Source organism: Vigna umbellata, chromosome 1 (assembly GCF_029865625.1).
Source record: "Vigna umbellata cultivar VRB3 chromosome 1, Vumbellata_1.0, whole genome shotgun sequence".
NCBI lineage: Eukaryota > Viridiplantae > Streptophyta > Magnoliopsida > Fabales > Fabaceae > Vigna > Vigna umbellata.
The window spans coordinates 83,622,796-83,639,982 of record NC_142165.1 but is presented as its reverse complement, the minus strand read 5'-3'; the positions used below and the strand labels follow the sequence as shown (position 1 = coordinate 83,639,982).

At 33.6% G+C, this 17,187-nt stretch overlaps 1 protein-coding gene across 2 annotated transcripts; it reads right to left on the bottom strand.

The window, feature by feature from the left end:
* Positions 1 to 3,970: 3,970 nt before the first annotated feature.
* On the bottom strand, positions 3,971 to 17,187 carry LOC124841334 (lysine-specific demethylase JMJ13-like). Of its 2 annotated transcripts, none has more exons than XM_088104456.1 (11): positions 16,777 to 17,187; positions 14,993 to 15,341; positions 12,288 to 12,444; positions 11,982 to 12,201; positions 7,847 to 7,900; positions 7,690 to 7,769; positions 6,965 to 7,242; positions 6,441 to 6,836; positions 5,532 to 5,845; positions 5,102 to 5,380; positions 3,971 to 4,735 (listed from the first exon to the last, which is right to left on the bottom strand). In XM_088104456.1, exons 2-11 carry the CDS (start codon positions 15,315 to 15,317, stop codon positions 4,412 to 4,414), a joined length of 2,427 nt encoding a protein of 808 aa, XP_087960582.1. In that variant the 5' UTR covers positions 15,318 to 15,341; positions 16,777 to 17,187; the 3' UTR covers positions 3,971 to 4,411. The 2 variants fall into 2 exon arrangements, with proteins under 2 accessions (XP_087960582.1, XP_087960581.1); XM_088104455.1 differs by having other exon boundaries at positions 5,466 to 5,845; positions 16,777 to 17,185.

The window sequence follows — 17,187 nt, the reverse complement described above, 5'->3', positions numbered from 1 at the left end:
AAAAGTTTATGTTTAGATTTTTTTAACATTCTAGATTGTAATTGAATTAATTGTTATTTCTACGTAGTTTTAACTATTTTCACGATAATGAAATAAAGTTTTTAATTTTTCACTATTTCGTGATGGTATCAAAGTTTGTTTTTTCTTAACTTAATTAAATACACGTGGCATCCTAAAATGAGATGTTACATCGTACACTGGTATGCCCATAACACTTCCAACAACTATTCCAGCCCTTTTGTCTTTGGCTGAGTTTAACCTATTCTTCAATTCCATGAGATTGACCTTATTGGCGTCCTTGGCTTGGACATTACATTAAGGGTACTCCACTAAAATTTGTTATATGGTGGATACCAAGTCTTGAGTAGAACTTGGCCAACACTTTATCAATGAACTATCGTCCATTGTTTGTGATTATTGTATGAAGGACCCCATACTAGCAAATTATATTCTTCCATACAAACCGCTAAACCTGTTGTGCCATGATAGTGGCTAAGGACTCGACCTTGATCCACTTGCTGAACCAAGAAAAATTTAACTTGTCCTTTTCCAAGAGCAGAAGGACCTAGGATATTCATTCCTCACTTCGTAAAAGGCCATCGGAAAAAGATGTTGTGAAGCTCCTTTTGTCGGTTATGAACCAAATTCTCGTGCTTTTGACAAGTCTTACATCTTCGAATGTAAGCAGCACAATCTACTTCCATTGTAGGCCAAATCTATCTGACTTTGAGGATTTAGGTCGTCATTGTTCGTGTCCCAAAGTGATAGCCACATATTTTTTTGTGCATTTCTTGGATAATGTAGTCAGCCTACTCCAAGGTTATGCATTTAAAAAAGGTCTGACTATATGAAAGGAATATAAAATGTCATCTTCAACAAATAACACGTAAAGATTATGTTATATTCCATTGTAAAATTATATTTGTAACATATAAAAAATCAAGTATTGAGCTATTCTTAGTTTCCATTATTTATTTTTTAAAATATATAATATGATCATTATGATAAGTAAATCACTTTTATTTGTTAGGTTAAGAAAAAAAATGAAGAATCATCGTTACAAGGCTAAAAATTACTATTATTTTACTACTTACTTGATGGTTATAAAATCGTAGTCTATATTTTAGTGTAAAACAAGTTTTTTAGATTATGCTTGGAACTATGGTCTATTATCACGGTTAGATTACAGTTCTTCTAATAATTGTAATCTATTTTCACTTGTACATTATGATTCTCTCAATAGTTATGGCCTATTATCATTTATAGACTATGATTATTTCAATAATCATAGTTTATTTACCCTTTTGAATTTTTTAATAATTGTTTCATTTTAGTTCCTCTATTTCTAATTAAGCAACCAAGAATAAGAGGATCTCAAAACCAGAAACAATAAACCATTATATATATATATATATATATATATATATATATATATATATATATATATATATATATATATATATCATTAACTACGTTGAGGGATAATTACAATTGGCAAGAATGTGTATGTAAATAAAATAAATAAATTTTCAAGTCATCCAACCTAATGTGTTGTACAATTATACAATTATACAAAATACAAAATACAAAATACATTGTCCAATAATTGAACATAGTTGAAATAATGCCAAAAATAATAATAACATCAATTAATACAAAAAAAGACAAGCTCTTTTTAAAATGCACTAAAATAGGTGAAGAGAGCATGCTTGAATAAGAACATGAGTATAACATCAATGTGGATAACAACCCAACCATGCATAAGGGTATTAATAATATAGGTGATCACTGTGTGACATAAGTAGCTAAACATAAACAAGAATTTAGAGTCTAGGATTTAGGGGCTAACTAAAGAAAAAGAACAAATTGAGTAGGAAGAAAGTAAGAAGAAAGGAGATGTGAACCTAAATAAAAGACAAAATGAGTGTACCAAACAAAAGAAAAAAAAAGAAAAGAGATATTATCGTTTTTCGTGGTAAATGAAGAAAAATCTGCATTAAGTACTACTAGAGATAATAATAGTTTTAACTGATAAAATAAAAGTGAAGAAGTTTAATTTTATTTATGAAATTATGACTATCATAACAATATATAATTCACTTATTATTTGTTAATGATTTAAAAAATACTAGCGCTTTAATAGACACTAACTTTTTTTTTATAATCATGGTATATTTTCTTAGTAATTTATATATTTACACTGGAATAATTCCCTCCTGTTTCATTAAAGCTTAAACTTGAATTATGTAAATTATCATGCATGCTATCAAACTTTTTGTTTGTTTGGACTCAGTCAGTGGGAAGGGAAGGGAACGAGCTGAGAGAGTTCACAAAATAATGTTTTGATTAAACAAAAGTGAGTAAAAAATAAATGAAAATAAGTGAAAAGTCAGAAGTAGATTTTATTAGTGTGATAAAAAAAAAGGTAATATAATAAATTACAAAAACACTTTTAGTTTCATTTTAATAAAAATGTGTATGATTTATATTTTAAAATAGTTAATTATAAATTAATTAATTTATATAATTAAAAATAATGTTTACATTTCTTTTGTTGATAACATCTCACAAAATTCAATATAACATTAATTTATCTTATTAATATTTATTCTTTAAAAAAAAATAAATATCACTAATATTAAATTAAAATAAAATAAAGCAGAGTGATTAAAAATTTAAGATAACTTATATAATTAAAAAATATATGTACTAAAATATTTTTATGTCACTTTTTTTTATCAAAATTAATTTTTATTTTAATTTTATGACATTTGTTTGTTTAGATTAATATATCAGGTTATATAAACATTTGAGAGGATTTTATGAAATACGCATGGCTTTAAAGATTATGCCTTCACCCACAACCATAATTAATTATGATCCTCTTCTACTATATTAACTAAAGCATGTCCTTACAAAATTAAATTAATTTGCATGTAATTATGAAATACAATTAATTATCTCTTATTATACTGACTAATGCATATATTTATAAAATACAATTTATTTGCATGTAATTATCAAATATAGTTAATTTCTAATAACAACAACTATATCAAATCTTTCAAATTCAATTCAGAGATATTGTCCCAAAATATTAAAGTTATATGGTTCAGTTCAGTACACCAATTTAAAAATTGTAATTAAATTTATTTGGTTAATTATAATATGTTAAAAGTTGCAAGTTAATATTTTTCTTATTATAGTCACCATTATAAACAAAAAAAAAATCGCAAAATTGTAATGACATAAACATAAAAAGAAAAGGAGTAAAATGTGAAACAAATCTATCCTTTGATTGTATGTGTGGGATTTAAATAGACAGTTTTTGTTTTATTTAGTTATTTAATTATTACTTTGTAAGTTTAAGAAAATATAATTTGTTTTTACTTGACTTTCAATCAATTTATGTATGACTTTCTTATTATGTCAAAAGGAGAAAGTTAATATCAAACACTTCATAATTATAATAAATAAGAATGGAAAAAATTTACATTTAGAGTGATTTCATTAGTAATTAAGTTTATAGGCAATTTGATGTTACAATATTTAAATTGATATAATGAACAACATTTTTCAATTTAAACATTAATAAGTCTCTGAATCATTAGGATTAAAAATCAATTATTTTAAACTTCAAAAATTGCATTCATTTTTGTGAGAGAAAGTGTGTAACTCATGACATACACCAAGATATAAGTCTTTACCCTCTTAAAGAATCAAGTTCAAATAGATCACAAATGTCGTAAGCTTATTCGCCGAATCACTATAACTTCTTTCCATTTCCTCTCCTTTTCAAGTGTGATAAAGGTCTTGTAACAAATGATATAGAACTGACATAATGAGAAATTAAAGTGTAATCAATATTTATGACGACTTCCTCTTACTAAGATCACAAAAACTAACATTAAAAGTATCCTAATCGTCGAAACCATAATGGGCGAAACCATAAAAAAGAAAAGAACACGAATTAGAAGAAATGAAGAATTTCTCTGAAGTTTATTCCAGTAGTCCTAGGTACAAGGCTACAAAAAGAATGAATGAACGTGGACAACGGCAAGAGGCTAATGACCTGAATTGAGAAAACAATGGGGGAGGGGGGGAGCAGAGTCCCTAAATTGACCTAAACGACTCATCAGAAAAAAAAATGATCATTTACATTTACTTCTATGCTCTAGATCTCCACCAAAGCTGGAAAAACCTTGACCTGAGAACCCAAAGATCACCTTGTCATGCAGATTGCCAAATGTCAGGCCTGCACAAAGAATATGTATTCTTCTCTATTTGGTTAACTATTTTACCATTGCTTCCAGGATTTTGCCTGTTGTTAGAAAGCCCATTTAGCTTTAATGAAGTTAGAAAGTAATACTGTAGATGGTTCTCCATTAATCACAGCCAACAACTTAAAAACTCAATTCAATCTGCTGTTTATCCCCATAAATGAAGGGTCTCGAGCTTTAAGGCGCTTTGGAGCAACCTCTATGGAATGCAGCAACCTATCTGTCCGGCAATGATGTCGTCGTCTATTAACTTCCCCATTACTTCGCTTCTTATATCTTACGGATACGGGAATGCTATTTCCCCTTGCAAATTTGTCCCTCGAGGAAATTTTGCCATTATTAACCTTATGACTAACACCGTCACTATATTTGTAACTCCTTTCCTTTCTTTTTCTCATATCTACTTGTGGCACACTCCTTCCTTCGTGAAGGTCTTTCTTCAATTGTTTGAGTTCCTGCTCATATACATACAGTACTATATGTCATCATGGAAATTGCATTCGTGCGAAAGAAATATAGAGAATGCTGAAACCCGGAAAGGTTAAATTCTTGGCTAGATCTTATCTGCACAAGATATTGGGACTAGACCACTCAATCTTTAACATATTTATACTAAACAAATTCACATAAATCCTTGTGTCACAATTATTTTACATTTAGGTAATGTACTCAATTGGTCTGCACAATTATTAGAATAAACAACAGAATCATTCACTAACGAAATACCATGATTTTTTATTGGTTGACATTATAAAAACTTATAGACTGACAATACATATCTAAAACTCATTTTTAGAAATAGTTCAAATATGTAACAATACCTGCTGTCCAGAATTTGTTGAAAACGTAGCACCTCTTATATTTCTCCTCTCTGCCTTAAGAGAAGAAGGGCGCTTAACCCTAAAAATCCCTGAATCAGAATCGTCACTCTTGTTATCCACAATAAGCTTCTTCTCTAATCTACGCACATTACCCATAGATTTATTAGGGCATTCATACTGAAGAGAGGATTGAAAAGACTCAGAAGTATCATTGGATATTCTTTCACAATTCTCTTCACAATCAGGACTGCCTAATTTAAAGTTAGCATTCACCTCATCCTGCAATAAGGATACAGAGAAAAAATGACTCCTGATGCAGGAGTATGCAAATGATAATATCTTAAATCCATAGACAGTAACTTACGATATTGGAAGCAGAGATCTCAGGAGGTTTGGAAAGAGAACATAGCGTAGATGAAGCAGAAGATACCTCAGGTCTTGAAACAAATTGACTTCGCATATGCTCTTGATTGTTTGTTGACAGCTTTGAGGTGGTACAAAAATTAGCAATAGAATCAAATTTCATCTCACAATACGGTGTATATCCATTAGCCTCAGCCATCTGGAACATGTTCGACAAAGGGCATGAATAGATATTTTTTTCACTTTTCATCTCCTTAAGTATCTCTTTCAAAATTCCATCTTCCTGCTCAAATCTCTTGGCCGCAGCTTCCATGTCTGGAGTATCTTCCCTAAGATAAAGTGTGCGCTTGGTCCCACAGGTGAAGTCAAGAAATTCTACATCTAGATTATCACATTTAAAGACATTAAAAACACGAAAATTCCATCACTAAACAAGTTGTGCATATTTTAATCAAATTGAAAAGTCACTTCATTACATATTTAACCCCAAGAAGAAAAAAAAATATAATGCTTATCTTATTATGAACAATATATGGAATGAGGAATTGACTAGTTATTTAACAACCAAAAATATATACAACCAAACCTTTCCACCTACATAGGGTCGACTAAATAAATTAAATACAATAGAGTTTAATCATAAATTGTGGTTTTTAAAAAAATCATTGACCTTACAATCTTTCTTGACAGTCTAACCTATAATTTTTCTCAGTTCTTTGCCTGTAGCAATGCGGCTACCCTACATCTGATCTACTATCTCCTGACTAAGTCGTCTCCAGGTCTTCTCCACACGTGTCCAAACTAGCCAAAATTCTACTATTTTTTAACAATAGGTTATTAGGTTGCAGCCCAACTTTCTCTGTAATGCATTCGTTTCTAAACCTATACTGAAAATGATATATCAAACAAGCACTTCATTACCTAACTTGAGAAAACTCAAATGATCTATTAGTAAAAAGCATTCACAAAAGCTTACCATGGCGAAGGCATACTGGGTGCAGGTGACATTCACAGTCAACATAAGCTACATAGCAGTCCCGTTTGCAGAGGCTACAGAGAATTGTACCCTGAGAATGTGAAGAAACACTTGTACAAGCCCTTGATTTCATTAACAGCCAACGAGCGCAATGTTGAAAGCGCATCAAATTAACAAAAGAAATCTTAACACAATCACGAGATAACAACTCTTCGGGGAAAATGTCTGAATCTTCAAGTCTTAATGTTGCATACAGAAGCATTGCTTCTTTGCATAAAAGTTCTTCATGGGGAAGCAAAGGATCTCTGTGAAGAAGTGCATATCTTTGACTTGCAATAGCCCCTAAAGGAAACCAATCACCAATTGCAAAATTCACTGCTTCTCCACAGTTGAAGCCTGAAATTTGACGGAATATATAAATTATGTATTTGATACAATAAGTGGGTTGGACTATGGGTAGGTACCCCAAGTTTAACATATCCTTTGGAACTAAAATGTACTGAATATATACAAGTAAATCTTACCATGACTAAAGCCAGCATGATATGCTCTCGGGAAAGTTATTACGTAATCCCCTGGATTTTGAACAGCCTTGTAGACAGGGACTTCATGCTCCAACAAAATATCTGGTGGGAACATAGTTGTTTTCCCCAGGAGAACATCAAAGGCTCCATCTTCTCCACCAGTTGACAAAATATCATTAGTATACACGTGTTGTCTCACCACCCTTTCAAATTCCAATGCTGCGTGACCTGGAATGCCATACCAAGTTTTTGATGCTCCACAGTGATGATAATTAACGCTGTCATAACAATATAAATATGATTAAATAAACATGCAGCAAATGCTAACCAGTGCCCAAAGTTTTCAAACCTATAAAGCTTTTATAAAAATGTTACTGATGCTCCATTACCATGATTTCCAAATGCTTGTTGCAATTAATAGAATTTAATATTAGTATTTTTAGATTCTTAACTCTTGAGAATTGTAAATTTTTTTGCCTCTTGAAATTCCTGGATTAAAAGTAACAAAGGCTATATATACGAGTGACTTCATCCATTTTGTAATCATCAGATTAATAAATCATTCAGATTTCTCCTTCAAATCTTTCCTACTTTCATGTTGCCCAATTTTTGTCTTTTTAATTTCTACCTGTTACTCTCTTATCTAGCACCCTTCAAGACACTGGTTAGCAAGACCCTTAGCATTATTAAGCCTGTGATGATGTTATGTAGTAAGCAACATTTACCTGTATAAATAATGATCTTCCACGTGCCAAGCAAACATGCTAAACAGCATTCCAATGTATAGCATGGGTTCTGTTACTCCCTGGAATAAAGACCCTAAATACGTTATTGACAACTATGGACATGGGTTTGGTCATTCAAAGAAAATAACTGTTATACCGGAATTGATGTTTCCAAGAGCCGCAAAATAGACTTGGGCAACCACGAAAATTTCTGAGATCATAGAAAAAAATGTACTTCACCAAGTTAAACAACAATACACTACTAGATCACATTTACCAAAAAGAAAACAACGAAAAAAATCATATCATATTCCAACAAATAAAATAAAAATCTCACTAAAAGTGTCAAAAAAATTACATCAACATGGACAAATTGAAAAAGTTTTACAATAGTAAACAGGGGGCATTGCTTGGATGTTCATCACCCAAGCAACCCAAGATGAATGCTCAAAAGGAGTGGATACAACCTTCTTTATAAAGGCTGCTGAGAGGTCCAAGCCCAGAAGTCACAAGGTTTACAAAAGAAAAAGGAGAGATTCAGCAATCATAACCCTGATATAGATAGTTAAAAACATTATAAATAGGGGATTAGAAGAGAGAAGGGGGACATATGTTTTTTTAGAGTGTTCTTGGAACCTACTGATGAAAGGGTGTAGGGCTCTTGAAATCCCTATAAAGCTTGCCAAATTGGCCAGGAGGATCACCAATCAATTCTCAATAAAAATTCCTTATTTTTATTCTTAATTCTTCTTTTTCTCGTCTAGAACCAATCACCTGGTATCACAACTCCCAATTCAGGAAGCACTATTACAATATAACAACGAAGACAAGAACAGAAACACAACAGAATTCCCTACAAAAAGTTAGCACGGCTACCCAGGAAGAGCAAGAAACTCAAAGAATTGCAAGATGGAAGGTTCAAGATGGATGGAATTCTTGACGTTATAAAGTAGATGATGAAAGATAAATTAGAGGAATTATAAAGGTCGTAGGGAGGACTATCCTGAAGCAGAGGGGGTTTGGTCAAAAGACCCATCCGATAGTGGAGGACCAGACAAGTAGAAGAAACACCAGATTCCGATGTTCACGGGGAAGATGCTTTTGGGTGGCTGCATCTCCTGGAGAAATATTTGAAAATTGAGTGTCAACCAAGAAGAAAGGATGGAGGTAGTATTATTTGCTATGGAGGGAAGGCACTAAGTTGGCTCCGTTGGTGAGAGTCTAGTAACTCATCCTTCTCGGGAAGCACTCAAGACAGTGATGATTCAAAGATTTCAACCCACTATGATACATAGTCCTTTTGAACGCTTGTTGAGCCTGAAACAAACATGTTTGGTTAAGGAATACATCGAGCAAGTTGAAAGATATGATGGCTATTATACTTGCTGTCCAAAGGTGGAGACATTATCTTTTGGGCATCACTTTATCATTCTTATTGATCGAAGGAGCCTTAAATTTCTATCATGAGATTAATAGGGGAAAAGGAAAATAAGTGGGCTACCAAGCTAATAGGGTGTGATTTTGAAGTTCATTACTTTTCATTAAAAGCTAATACGGTTACCAAGCTAATAGGACATGATTAAAGAATAAGTGAGTTATATCAAAGCTGATGTATATATATGTATATATATATATATATATATGTGTGTGTGTGTGTGTGTATGAAAAAGGGAAGATTAAACTTATAAGGGAAAGTCATATCCTGTAACACTTCATCCTTAGGCTAGGTACGTACACCAAAAAAGTAGCTTTATTAATGTTGTAAAATACAATAGAAATGATCATTTTAACACTCACCTCACGGTAGAGCATGTAAATTGTATGCACTAAGCCTGAAATATATAAACTTAATTTCAGGCCCTCTGCAGGACTTCGTAACAATATTTGCAAGTTGCTTGCCATGATAAAATGACAATTGGCGTGTTTGGTACTTTCACGGAACACGTGACTGGGGCTGTCTAATCATCATAATACAACTTCATCTGCTCAACTTTACAGGATTTCAACTCTTCAAAGTTGTTTAATCCACACACGTTCAAAACTAGCTAAAGCCATAGATCTATATTCAATTTCTGCATTGGATCGGGCAACAGTTTGTTTCTTGCCCTTCCAGGTTCCCTCCAATGACAACACAGTATCTAGTCTACTCTCAATGGGACAGCCAACCCAATTTGCATTTCTATAACCCTATAATTTAAGTATTTCTTTTGTCATCATACAACAATCCTTGTTCTGGTTCTCACATCTCATAGCATTGATCCTTACAGCTAGCAAAGTGGCTGCTGTTTTTCTCAGAAATAGTCTAACTGCATGGTTTCCCTGCCTCTATAGTTAAAGCCGGAATCAAGTTTTCTTAAGCAGATACTCCATGGTGTTGCTTAAAGGAGCAGGAACACAGTTGAAATATAGCTCAGCTTATCATCCTCAAACAGATGGACAAATGGTCATAATTGGTCATAATGGTTAAGTTGGGCATGGTTTTGGTTCAATCCAAATTATACTGATATCCAATACTATTGAAGGGAACTACAATCCATCCAAGGTTGAGGAAGTAAATCCGTTAGTGCAGCAATGAGATAAATTGCTAGATCAGTTAAGTTAGTTTGAAAAAACCCAAGACCAGAATTTGATACATGCCAAAAAGCACTGAAGAGATGTTACATTTAAGGAAGGAGACTCGGTTTATCTTAAGCTACAGCCTTATAAAATGAAGTTCTTGGCTAGGAGACCCAATGTGAAGCTGAGTCCATGCTTCAATGGCTGTTATCAGGTAATAAAAAGTATAGGAGAAAGAACTGACTTACTGGTTGCAGCTGTCCAAATCCAGCTGAATTCACCCAGTTTTCTGTGTCTATTTATTAAAGCAATCAGTGAAGTCACATGTACAACCCCAAACTCTTCCAGCTATGCTGATTGAGGAACAAACATTGGAGGGTCAGACAAAATCGGTATTGAACATCAGAGAAGGTTCATGAGAATCATTGGAAATTTTGATAAAGTGGAAGAAGATTCTAGTGTGTGAGAACAGTTGGGAACCAACATCCAGAATACAAGAAGCATTTCCAGAATTTCACCTTGAGGACGAGGAGGAGACTGTAAGAGAGGGGTATTACTAAGAAGCAAAGGCCCAAAATTTATAAGGTGCATAAAAGGGAAAAAGAAAAGCGGGATGCAGGGAATCATAACCCTGATTAAAAGAGGAGAGGGACACATATTTTTGGAGTATCATAGAACCTAGTTGCTGGAGGATGCAGGGCTCTGGGAATCCCTGTAAAGTTAGTTTCCTTTATTGTTTTCCCAACCTTATGCTGCTGCCAAATTGACCAGGAGGATCAGGAATGAATTCTTAATAAAAATTCCTTATTTCAATTCTTAATTCTTCTTTTTCTTGTCCAGAACCTATTATTCCCACATTGCACTCCTCTGGCTCGCATTACATATTGTACATTGTTTCCAGGATAGGCAACCAAGGTAAAACTAATAAATAATACATAATGACTTAATGGCCCATAAAGTCAGTAAATGCTATTCATTCCCATTTCAGCAACCTGAAACAGTGGCCAATTAACTGACAGAATTAACAGATACAAACTTTCTAAGAACAGAATTTTACAAAAATAGATTACAGTAAAATGTACAAGAAAATCAGAAACATTTTCTTTTTCTAGAAACACTACATTTATTTATTGGCAAGGTTATCAAATTCGAGAGTTTACATCGTGAGAGTCGAAGAAACTCAACTCGAAAACTCGTAAGAGTTTACTTCAGATAAAAAAAATTATATAAATAATATCTTAGTTCAAATAGGTCTACAAAATTATATAACTTTAAATAAATAAAATTTATAGTTATATTGTTCATAAAAATAAATATTGTAAAACATAAATACTTGGATTATTATCATTAATTTTGATGCATTTCATTAAATATATAACTTTTAAGCTTGCAGAATCGCTCCAAACTCGTGATTCTACACGATCCTACCGATTTCACAGTCAATTCTACCGAGTTTACTTCCGAGTTAACTCGAAAGCCAGGTCTGGGTACGTAAACTCATACGAGTTTACGAGTTAACTTGAGAGTTTGATAACCATGTTTATTGGAAATATTTTGTTAGATTGTGATTCAGTGAGAAAAAAGCAATTAAGAGCTATCACAAGGCCGTCGAGTTAAAGCAAGGACGAAAAGCATTTTATTAGTTCTAATTAGTCTTCTGTAAAAAAATAAATGAGAAGTAAACAAGGAAAGGAACATAACATTTAAACAAAAACAAAGACTAGTTGAATTAAAACCTTCAAATTCCATTTGCTGTTCCCAAGTTGATCAGTGGGCAAAGATGAAAAGGCACTACCATCAACGTCACATGCATATTCAACAGTTTCCATCTTCCCACAACCAATTTCACTCCAAAATTCTTTCTCCAAGTATGAGGCAGGAAGACATCCAGCACTGCAATATCTTTGTGCAAAAGACTTGTTTGCCATCTTTTCAAAATCACGAAATGTATAATCTCTGAATTATTTACAACCATATCAAAATCCAGATGTGATAAAGATAATGAAACGTAGAACAATGACATACGCAGAAAGAAAACTGACATCCCACTCATGAAAAACACCACTTTGTCTTCGGTATCCCATTCGGCAAGACGAAGGGGCTGCACTCTAGTTGTAAACTTGAACCCTGCTTGCTCCCTCATTAAAACAACCCCAGCAGGAACAGAAGCACTCAAAGGTGAAATAATCTTGCATATGCCTGACAGATTCAAATGGAGTTAAGCTTCAATTCAATCACTCAATAGGTTCCTCATAAATCAAATGTCTGATTTCCAAAGATGCATGGTCATGTAAAAGATTTAACCACATCTAAACAATGGTGAAATGATAAACTTGAAGTAAGGGTTAGAGATCAAGACCAACCACTTCATAAAGAGCTACAGAATTAAGAACTTGTAACCTTTCTAATCAAAATATGGCAACTGTATGAACTTGTTGAATCCCAAAGAAATAAAGTCTATCAGTGTATTTTGAGCTAAAATTAACATATTTTGAAACCATGTATTCAAGGAAACAACTTTGGTTCTCAAGGATACAATGAAGAATTCAAATATTTGGGCTCTAGCGAGCTTTTGAATTTTGAAAGAGCCTTTATTCCACCTCATAATGTTCAAGTATTTGATTTCAAAAAAGCCCAGAAAAGGCTACCACTTAAAATATGATATTTGAATTCCATACTCAAACATGGTTCCGAGGAAAACCAGGTCACTGTTTAAATACTGGGCTTCAAGCACTCCAATTTTTAAGACAAAAGAATATATTTGAATCACACTGTAACATTCAAACACAACCTTCTAGCTTGAAAAAGCAAAGGTTAGTTTTCAGGATTGAATGACACCCAACTACCTCAAATATCCTCTTTGGACTGAACCTCTAGATTACATTCTTTAAATGTAATCACTCTTTACCTTATATTATCAACCGTAATATTAGCAGCAGAAGTTTTAGCATGTGAAATTAGTACGCTCACTCGAATGAGAAGCGTTCTAGCAAATTAATGAAGTGCTTAAGAGTAGCTGAAAGCTCAAGGCACAGAAGAAACCAAAGTCATCCCCATTATCTCTCCTGTTGCCCTCATTGGAAAGATACATGAAATTATAAACAAGAGATGGACTCAGATAACGTGTTCCAACCGAAGTGAACAGCAGGATAGAAAAAAAAAAGAATAGCATAGCTTCCAAACTATGGTCATGAAGGAAATAAAGACTCATTCGACACCACTGAGGAAATCACAAAAGCTAAAGTACTTGATACTCAATAAAAAAATTTAGGTTATTTCTCACAAAAAAATAGGGAAAGAATATCTCCACCATTTACCAAAATGGAAAGCTCAGAAAAGGAAAACCAAAATGATACAAACAGGGATATGAAAAATGAAGTACCCACCAAAGACAAGAATGAAAAGAAAGCAGTAGTTCAACAAGACAATGGCATTATTTATTTCATAGAATCCAACCTAGAGAATCTAGATTCTCAACAAAGATTCGGTGAATAGCAAATGAATTTAAATTGCATTTGGTTCAATGGGATTAGACAGAAGGTTTTCAGGTTTCATGATTAATGAAAAGAAAAACAAATTTGGAAAATGATGTTACTCTTTTGAAAAGGAGAATGATAATTGTAAAATCAAAAATCAAAATCTTGGCATAATTGATGTAAATTTAGCAAATGTCACTTGTACTTCTCATAAGTAGATTTCATCTGTGAGTTCGCTCAACTTGCCATATATGAGAAACTGTCATATTTGAAACTTTTATAAAAACACACTAGTCAAATGTACTATTGAATGATACAACTAATATACTATTTATATAAAAAAGAATTAATTACAAAATAGGAGATGAACATGTGTGAGAGGAAAAGAAACAAAGTAAACAAAAACCTAAGAGGGGGAACATTCAACTCCGTACGCCAATGTCGGTAGGCATAACCTTAATACATTATTAAAGAAACAAAGATGAAAATTTCCGAACACAGTCCAAATATTCAACCGCCATTTGTTCTACACCATTTTCACGTAGACCTTTCATGATGGTATTTTGTCACAAGATCATAATCTTTCACTCTCAAGAACAAAGTATGGTGCTGAGATAGGGTTCTTAAGGACTTCTACTAGAAACAAGAAAAAAGCTTAATATTTTCTATTATCTCATCTCAATGAGTTAGATACATAGCATGCAAGGAAAGAACTTTCATTTCTAAGATGTAACTTCAACTTTCTTTTTCCTAATTACTAAAATCTTCTTCTTGTTTATGCACCAATAAAAGAAGTGAAGGATGCAGCAAGCAACCTTGGAGAATGGGCTCAACATTAGCAGCAGGTAAAAGAGAAAACAAAATTGTAAGATAGATGAACTAGGGTCTTCATGCGCACGTTCGTGAAGGTAAATCCGGTTTCTACCTTTATTTTTGAACAGAATGAGTTTTATGATTACTGACTAATAAAAACCAATTGATCAGAATTTATTATTCTTTCAGTGTAAAATATAGTTAAACTAAAATAGATGATAGAATATCAACTTCAAAAATGAAGACATCTAAGACCATAACTTTGCTGTATAAATGGCTAGTTTGGAATATACACTATCCTCATCACTTATCACGGTGAAGGTTCTCATCAGCTTAAGAAGTGATACAGGCAATGCAATGCCGGTCTTATACATCTAAGAACCCTAGTTAACCATATCAACTCAAAATCTTAAATTGAATACAAAGTAAATCATAGATTCAATAGGGCATACTCATACCATATTTAGAAGCTTCGGGAGCTATTCTTTGTAAATAAAGCAAGGGATCATCAAATTCCTCCTTTGTTGGATAATACACAGGACACTCTGGAATTTTCTCAGTCCATGCCAGATCACTTGTGTCAAACTTATCCACCTTCCGCCGGGAAAAGCTACTTGCATCACCAGGCAACCTCATACCATATGATGCAGAAGTACTAAGAGCATCTCCTCCACTTCTGTTCATCATGTTAGCAATGTTTGTTGCTGTGGCACTGGCAGTAGCAGATTTCGCTCGCTGAAGCCTTTTCTGTTTCAAATATTCTAACCCATTTCTAGCTTCCATAGATTCACGTACTCTTCCTCCCACCTATTATTGTTTTCATCATTTAACAGCCAGATCAGCCAGTAAGTAAATAGGACATACGGTATGCACAAAAACCACAAGTATAGAAACAAAGTGAAACTCACGAGTTTCATCTACTCACAATAGACTGACAAAAGATATAACAATAAAAGCATCACTGGAAGTCTGAAGTAAGGTGAAATAAGCTAAACAAAGCATTGCACTTTAATTCACTTAACAATAAACAAAAAGAGGTGTCAATGCATAAACCACTTCTGATGCATCAACTGTCTACTTGGACAAATAGACAGAAAGGAACGTTCTTCAAAACATAAACAAGTTAGGATTTTAACCCTCTTGAAGTGAAAAGATTTATAAGATGAGAAAACACGTACATCCACCCTTACTTAAAGTGATTAGTGCTGAGGTACTTTAATTCAAATCAATACATACTGAATTTCTTACTTTGCATACCTCTCCACTTCAAAAGTGTCCAAATCCAACAAGTTAAAACAACCCGACCCCACAAAAAAATGTATTTTAAAAGAAAAGAAAAAAAAAATCTATGGACCCGGGGAGTGCTATGTCACTCTGGCATATTACCATTGAGGAGTCAACAACTAGATGCCTCCTCTGTGTGTTGTGGGGCAATGAAAGTCATAAATAGAATGAAAGAGTTACGTCAGAACTCCACCCTGGGCCAAACGGAAGTCATAACTTTAAGTACGAACCGTTAAGACAACAAAAATTGACCCACCGACTGAATGACCGCAACGCCGACTTGGAGATTTTGTCAAACAGAAGCATTTGAATTATATCGGAATTTCGCGAAGCGAAACCCCAAATATGGTTGACAGAAAATTATTTTTTAATTAAACATATATGAAAATTCAACGTAAGCACGCGCTGAAATTCGAACAGTGTCCTCTTCTCAACATCATCATTCCCCCCACCTTAAAATAAACCAAATAAACAAAAGGTGGTATCGAACATCTTCATGGAATGCAATGAACCAATACAAGATATTCCAAGAAGAAAAGAACTTCTAGACAAAAACATTAGTAATCTATTAATCCTTGACAGAACATAATCCTCTAAATTCCTATTATAGAAAGGCGGGGAGAAATAAGTCCCTTTCTCTTATTTTTATTTTCCTTAAAAATTTCAGAGACGAGTTCCGAATCTCTAACCAAATAGAAAAATTAAAAGGTAAGAAGTGTACTGTATATGTAAAGAAACACAGGAAAAATCAAATTACGAAGTGATACTGGAAAAATCATATTCACGGTAACATAAACAAAGCACGATCAATCGAGACCGAACCTCCGGAGATGGAACAATGCCCGGGATCTGAATGGCAAGCCAGAACAAAACGCACATCACAGAGTTTGAATAAATGTAGTTGATCAAAACACCAAAATTACACAGAAGAAATGTCCAGAAAGCACGATCGACCTACCAGTCCATTACGAAGTCGCTCCCTATAACGCTCCGTCTTCGTTTACTCGGAAGAAAAACTTCACACAAAAAAACAATGAAACAAACACGAATCCAAATCGCCGAGTCAAACCCTAGATCACCGTCCTGGAGACTAAGACCGACTCGTGAAAGATATTCAGCCTCGCCACATTCTCCCAAAACGGCGAGTAGAAGGTATAAACCAGGTCTCCGAGAAATCCAAAGCCTTCTACAACCAAACTTAGCAAATTGTGAGATAATGTAACCAGCTCAATCAGGAGGCAACATTAATCCTCCTCTTAGCGGCGACAAATCGCCGGAAATAGTATCAATTTTCCGGCCGGTGAAGAGGTTTTCAGGCGAATGAGAGAAAACAGTCGGTAAGAGAGAAAAGGAAACAGCGAATGCTCAG

Bases quoted from the DNA above. Each gene is read 5' to 3' on its own strand.
- LOC124841334 (XM_088104455.1), bottom strand. From the start codon at position 15,317: ATGGAAGCTAGAAATGGGTTAGAATATTTGAAACAGAAAAGGCTTCAG. The intron at 12,445-14,992 runs GTATGAGTATGC...TGAATCTGTCAG, and splicing joins TCCCGAAGCTTCTAAATATG to GCATATGCAAGATTATTTCA. The intron at 12,202-12,287 runs GTCAGTTTTCTT...TAAATAATTCAG, and splicing joins GTGTTTTTCATGAGTGGGAT to AGATTATACATTTCGTGATT.